Source organism: Condylura cristata, unplaced genomic scaffold (assembly GCF_000260355.1).
Source record: "Condylura cristata isolate star-nosed mole 26May11 unplaced genomic scaffold, ConCri1.0 scaffold00006, whole genome shotgun sequence".
In the NCBI taxonomy this organism is placed as follows: domain Eukaryota; kingdom Metazoa; phylum Chordata; class Mammalia; order Eulipotyphla; family Talpidae; genus Condylura; species Condylura cristata.
In genome coordinates this window covers 1,688,562-1,695,562 of record NW_004567107.1, presented here as the reverse complement: position 1 = coordinate 1,695,562, position 7,001 = coordinate 1,688,562, and the positions used below count along the sequence as shown (strand labels likewise).

At 53.1% G+C, this 7,001-nt stretch overlaps 2 protein-coding genes across 2 annotated transcripts in view; one reads left to right on the top strand and one right to left on the bottom strand.

Moving 5' to 3' along the window:
• Positions 1-6,784, bottom strand: part of TSC1 (tuberous sclerosis 1) — a 34,446-nt gene extending 27,662 nt beyond the window's left edge. Inside the window, 1 exon segment of the mRNA XM_012721490.1 lies at positions 6,586-6,784. The gene's annotated coding sequence lies outside the window, so the exon portion shown is untranslated.
• Positions 1,861-7,001, top strand: part of GFI1B (growth factor independent 1B transcription repressor) — a 25,936-nt gene continuing 20,795 nt past the window's right edge. The window contains exon 1 of the mRNA XM_004677863.1: positions 1,861-1,972. Coding sequence (XP_004677920.1) covers positions 1,861-1,972 — 112 coding nt within the window. The remainder of the gene's footprint in view (positions 1,973-7,001) is intronic.

Below are 7,001 nucleotides of genomic sequence, written 5' to 3'. Positions count from 1 at the left end.
CGTCCACTTTCCCCAAAATGGTACTCGTCCACTTTCCCCATCTGGTACCCGTCCACTTTCCCCATCTGGTGCACGTCCACTTTCCCCTATCTGGTACACCTACATTTTCCCCGTGCCTATTAGTTACCGGCTTTTACAGCAGAGGCATTACACTAAGCACAGTGACCCTGCTGGTGAAGCGAGATGCGACCTGTGTATTTCCTACTCAGAAGTGACACCCAAGGGGATGAAAGAAATGTTAGAGGAGAACAGTGTCAACCCACGTTCTCTCCAGTGCCAAAGGTAGAAATGACATTTGCCCCAGACCTTTAATTTCCTTTTAAAAAATTATTTATTCATGCATACAAGAACTGGGGTGTAGGCCAGTGGTGCAGCAAGAGTGGGGAGCAGACCAGGCAGATCTACTGAAAAACATTGCTGAGGGGAGAAGCGGGGAGGCAGGAGAGGTCTGCTGTGCCCTGTGGGTCACTCCCCGGCCTGGGATGTGACTCACACTGCAGTGACTTCACAGTGCTGAGACAATCCCTGAACCCCAGGGAGACCTTCGTTTCCTTTTTGATACCTGGCCCCAAAACAGTGTTCTCACCTAAACACAGCATTGCAATTGTAATTCTACAGCCTTGTTGAATAAAAATAAAGGGAAGCCTTGGGGAAGAGGCGGGAGCTCTGTGTTTCAGCACCAGAGGCGTTGAAGGCCATCTTCTCCGAAGAGTCACTCTGGCTAACTGCACTCTATGTTCACAGACGGGCAGTCTGTCCTGAGATCACACACTGCAGGGAAAGACGTGAGGTGCCCACACCACCGCCCTGCAGGATGCGGCAAGCTGTGCAGGGACAGGGCTCACGTGCCGGGTCCTCGGCAGGCGCCCAGTGGCCCATGGAGGACAGGTGATCTGACAGTATCTCAGTCCTCTGGAAAGCCAGGGTGGGCTCCCGTCCTCTAGGCTCCTCAGAACTTCTGGTCACATAACAGAGGCCACATCTAGCACCTAAGCTATGTCCATCCACCCTGGCTATGGCATAAAAACACAGCTACAGAGAAAAACAAAGGCACTTCATTTTTCAACATTCTTCAGTACAGCCTTTCCATGATGTCATGCTTCCTACGCTCAGATTTTTATTTAAGAAATTCAAAGACAACTCAGCTACAGTCCAGGTATATGAACTATTTTATTATCAAGTACAGTAGAGCAGAAAGTGACATCATGTTGCCAACACGGACGATAATGTCACATTAATAATATACACTGTTATGCTCAGGCCACTTCTCAGAAGAATATTCTAGCCAGTGGGCAAAGCTGCCCGCACAAATGCATCCCCAATGGTTAAGTGCTTGTTTCGAATCTTCCTTCCCACCATGCACAGAAGGAAAGGGGAGGGGCAGGAGATGCCACTTGGCATGTGAGAGCCAAACAGCTGGGAGCAAAACCTGCCAAATGTGCAGTCATGTGTGACTGAGACGGTCTCAGCAGCGTGGCCCCTCTCAAGGTCACACAAGCTGGGGCAGGAGGCGCCAGTGTCCGCCCAAGCCTCTGGATCAGGCCCGCCACATGTGTGCCAACACTGTGCCCATCTCGGAGTGAACCCTCCAGTCACCTGCCCACAGGCACCCAGCTTGATCCCCCAGTGATGCTCGCCTGATTCACAGACAGTGACTCTTAGGTTCTGACTTTCTAGGAGCACGACCAAACTGTTTACCAGGAAAGTACAGACAGACAGAAATTACATGTCTCCAAAGAGATGTCTACCCGAGCATCCTCTGAAAAGAGCAAGAAGGAACCCTAAGTGAGCTACAGCTTTCTTGAGCTTCAAGTTCACGGAACTAACCAGAAATACCCTGGAACAAAGGCACAGGGCGTGATGGCCTGGGACAGCACTCCCCAGACAAACGGTGCCCACAGCCAGCCGGACCTGCGAGGGATGCAGATGCTTGGCCTGGTCCTCAAGGTGATTCTGATGATGCCCACGGAAGGTAGCGCATTAATGGGGGGGGGGGGGGCGGGGAACAAGGATGAGGGCACAAAATATTAATAAAGGCATTTAAATTTTTTAAATATATACACACTTTTAGGTTCAAAGGGGAAAACAGACATGCAGAGCTACCTTGGAAAAAAGCCCAGTGGAATTCAGTCAGGTGCTAAAGGTGCCCGCACAGACCAAGCGCCAAGGCTGACAGGCATTCAGTAAGTCACATACCTGCGTTCCCACTTCTGATTTTTTTTTCAACGTGGCGCCTAAGGCCGAATTTCCGCTGAAGTGCTAGAATCCTTCAATATAAAGTTCAACAAGTGGTTTCAATACAATACAGAGACTCACCCTGAAGTGACCTGGGCCTTTCCCAACTACTTGTTAAACGAAAAACTGTTTTAAACAAAGCCCAAGTCCCTGTTTTAAAGCAGTTCCTTACTAGGCAGGCGCCTGCAGCTCCTAGAGCGCCCAAACACCTGCACAGGTCGGGTCTGCTGGCAGTGAGGGCAGGAGGCGTGTCTGGCCCACACCCCACAGAGCTGGAGAGGGGAACTGAGGCCCTCGCGGCCCAGCCAGCTGGTGACACCGGCACTTATCACAGTGAGAGGCTACCAGTCTGTAGTCAACCAGCTGGGTGCAGGTCCCCACTGAGCCCCGGAACGGGCAGCCTAAAGTGCTTACGTTGAGCCCGAGGCGTCAGCGCCCGGTCTCCCCCAGCCATTTCTAACAAGGGTTAACAGGCTCGCACATGCAAGCACGGGACTCCATAAAAACCGTTTTCCCAATACTGCTACCAACCACAGCGCAGCGCTGGGGACACACAGCTGAGCAGTCCACCCACTGACCACAGCATCTGGAACGTCACTCCTGCTCAGAATGGATGCGCTGGCAGCCTGGCAGGGCGGGCGACTCCGGCAGCCAGGTCTGCAGACTGCGGAGGGCAGGTTTCCACACCTGTTCATCCCCATCACGCCCCACCGCGTCTTCTATCACCAGCGCAAGCGCAAGGTGCCCCCTGCCACTCAAAGGGCATGGTCCCTGCGGCCTCGATGGGCCCTGCGAACAGGACCTTCGGGTTCTAGGCCAGTGACTGTTTTGTGTCAAAACTACATTGTTCAAGCATTTTACTCAGCAGATGACAATTTGAACTCATTCAGCCTTAAAAAGCATTCTGTTGCCTTGTGCTACACCCCTGCACAGAACAAATGCCAGCATTTGGTGACAAGGGACAAGAAAAAATTAGCAAGGTCTCAATTTAGTCCACATATATGACTTTATTCTCTCCCCCATGAAAACCGACATTAGATACTGAATGATTAGTTCCTAATAACTGCAGGCTTAAATCAAAAAAAGAACAATCTAAATTGCTACTGGCAAACCTCTTTCATACCTATTTAAATGGGGAAAAAATGAGTATTTCATGCAAACTGAATTACATTAAATCATTAACCACCAATGATCTGAGGGAATCTCAGAGTCTGATTTTACACCAGACGGGTATGAGCAGCCACATGTTTGAATGCCACCGAGGATACTTTCTTTTCATGCTACAGACGCTTGAGTGATAAATAAAACTGATGCCAAAAAAAGTAATCTATCAGAGGTTTATAACATCAAGACATATAGGGAATTGCCTTTATAAAAAGAACGTGGCCTCCTCTGGTGGCTCTACGTTCATGTCAGCACTAGGAAGTCAGCCTCAGGCTCTCCCGGCCAGGGCGCCCACTCGTGCTGCAGACCACTCCTGTCTCCTGCTGCTCCCCTCAGCAGTGGGTTTCAGTCAATCCCCCTGTTCTGCTCCCCATTCTCTTTGGTGAATCCTCTCCCACACACACACACCCCCACACCTCTGGGCCAATACCCCGGCTCTTGTATGCATAAATAATAAATTTAAAAAAGAAAGAAAGAACAAGACATGAAGAAAAGGTTGAGAGGACTAGCAAGTTACACGTAACCCAATTCCAACAGCCAGGCTGTTTTGCTTTGTTATTATAAAGCCATGAAAATGATGCAATCAGTGTTGTTAGAGGGCTTCAAATACAGAAACTCAGACTCAGAAGTACTCTGATTTACCACCCAACTCTCAGTGCCCATGTGAAGACACTGAGGCCCAGAGAAGCCAAGTGACTTGCTAAAAGTCAAAAGCTGCCTGACGTTCAGAAAGCTCAGAACGGTTGGTGTGTTGCTGTTTTCAGCTCATCTACAGCCAAAAATATCCAATTAATTCCAGGAAAAGCTAATTTTAGTCACTGTGGCCCTGGAACCCAGAAAAGAACACACCTACACCCTAACAAACTTCAGAAGACAGAGCTGTAAGATCGGGTCCGCTGTAATTCACAGTCTAACATTCACCCACCACCACATACTCGAGGTTCCAAGCGACTTGAAGAAAACCTTCCGCAATAAATTAAAATTAAAAGACAGATGCCAAATTAATCCTTTAAGCTACCTGTCCCCACCCTCCGATGCACATCAGGACCACCTCTGACTTCTTCCAAAATGCCCACCCAGAGCCAGTCCGTGGGGCCTCTCACTTGCGATGGGCTTCTCTGCCGTAGGGCTGACGACTGCACGGTTTCAGGTGGCGTTTCCAACAATTTCCTGATTCTGTAACCCCACAGACAGGTATATATCCAATTCTCCCTACTAAGACCACTGAGTTTCATTTCACAAATGAAGCCGAGCGTGCACGGGGCTTCCTGCTCCACCACGGCAGCCTGTCTTCTCCCGCCAGCAAGGAGTACAACTGAGTCGCGAACCTGAGCCTCTGACTGAAGACAAGGAAGGCGTGCAACCGAATGCTAACCAGGAGTCTGGGAACACACCGAGGCGGTCACACCAGGAAATGCATGAAGCAAAGAGAGCTTACATCATCCACCCTCCCAGCGCGTGGTGTAAGGAGGTTTTGCTAAGATATTAACTTCAGTAAGAGGGTATTTCCCATTTACATCATCTATAAATACCCCTAAGTTTATACCATGTGGTTAAAGGAAGATTCTGCAGCTCCCCAGGGCAACGGCAGAGAAGGCTGCAGTGTTTCTGGGCGCCTCGTTTGCCTGATGCATGACTGGGGAAGGCGCCTTTCCCGCCACCAGCCTAAATCAGCTTTACATTTGCATATCCAGGTTTACTCAGCGATGTTCCACTTCGGAGTCACAGGTGGTTGCTCAGTAAATCAAGGGCTCCCAGAAGATTCGCTTTTATGACGCTTGTTGAAATTTACAGCCCCAGTTTTGCATGTTTGAATTCAGATGACTCCAAGTTGATCCCAAAATTATAAATCAAAGTCTCTCCGAAGAGTATTACTCTATTTTAGCACTTTTACAGCTTACTCTATGTCGAATGAAGTGCTATTTCCATGCTTTCTATAAAAAATCCAGCAAGAATTGTAGCAGGACTGCTTTCTGCAGACAACTCATCCCTTTTATAAAAGGCCAAATACCTTCCAGCCTAATTTAAATTAACATGTTTATATGCTCAACCCTGGTGTCCCAAACAAAAGCCAAGGCACGTTGGCAAGCACCTCTCTCTCCAAAATCAAATACACACACAGGCACTTGTGCTCGAGCACTGGCCAACCGATTAATTCTAATCTAGAATGACAGGGCCAGCTTTGATCCAATAACAGATAATACTCCTGTGAGCAGAAATCATAGAGGAGCGCACAGGCTTTGGAATCAATCGGACCTGGCTTCGTCCTCGAGGTGTGACTTCAGGCCTCAGTGTCCCCCTTCTGAGAAAGGGAGCTATTGGCCGGGCTGTGGCTTCCCTTTGTCCCAGGAGGCTGGATGATGGCTGCGAGGCACTTCCACAGTGACTACTCCATAAACAGGAGCGGTTACTAGGGCAGGGCCGAGCCCCCTCCCCCCCACCCCAAACACGAAGCAAAACTCCCCCGTGAAGCACAAAGGAGGAGGTCAGTGGACAAGGTCTGGCTCTCATCTTCACCCCTGGCTCCTCCAGCGAATGAATGAGCGTCTAGGAGCGGTCTGCACGTAGCCGCCTCGCCAGACTCTCCCCTGCCGACTTTCAGGTAATTGTGTCCCCCCACTCCCCCCGACAATTACACGCCCACGGGCCCCCCAGAGCGCGGCTCTCGGTCGCGCAGATGCCCGCGGGACGCCGCGTCCAGCGAGCCTCCGGAACCCGCAGGCGGCCTCCATTCATTCTGCCCTACCCGACCCCTCTGCCCGAGCCCCGCGACGCCCCCACCCCCCGGCCCTTGCCCTCCCGCCGAGGGTCCCTCCCCGGTGCCACGGCACCCCGCGTGACCCTGTCACCCCAACAGTGAGGGGCTGGCGAAGGGGCCCAGCTCACCCCTGCCCTCAGCACCGCGGCCCGGGGTGCAGCCGTCCCCCCGGCCGCCGAGAAGGGGCGAAGTGCCGGCCAGGCCTGCCCCTCCTCCCCAGAGACCCGCCAGCCCCCGCGGGGCCCCGCCGGAGAAGGCGCGTAATAAGAGGGAGGGGACAGCTCTGCGAACTCCCCTTCCCCGGACCCCCTCCCCAGCAAGTGAGCCTCTTGCCCTCGCCCCCCAAGGCCCCCCAGACTGGGGTCGTGGTGCCCGGGCTGCCCCGAGAAGCCCCTATGAGAGGGAGGGGGCGACACCCCCATACTCACCCACCGTCTCCTCCCCCTCAGCTGTTTACCTCACAGTTCTTCCAGCCGACAGGGCGCCGCCATCTTGGACGTACAGCACCTCCCCCGGGCGTGACGCGTCCACGGCGACCGCCGCCTCCGCCACGACAAAGAGTCCCCAGCGCGCGCGCGCTCCCACCTCGAGCCCAGCCACAGAGGGCCGCGGCAGGCCGCCCCGCTGGACGGGCGAGGGCGCCCCGCCTCAGGAAGCAGGGCGCGAACCCACGAAAAAAGAGCCGAAGCGGGTTGGGACGGTGGGGGGGCGGGGACGGGCGGAAGGATCCCGAAACGCGGCCGCAGAGCGATCTTGTGACTCCCAAGGAGGCAAAAAGAAGGGCCGGCGCGGCGGGCGGAGCCACGCGGGTGCGCGAGGGGCGGGGCAGGTCACGTGGCCCGGC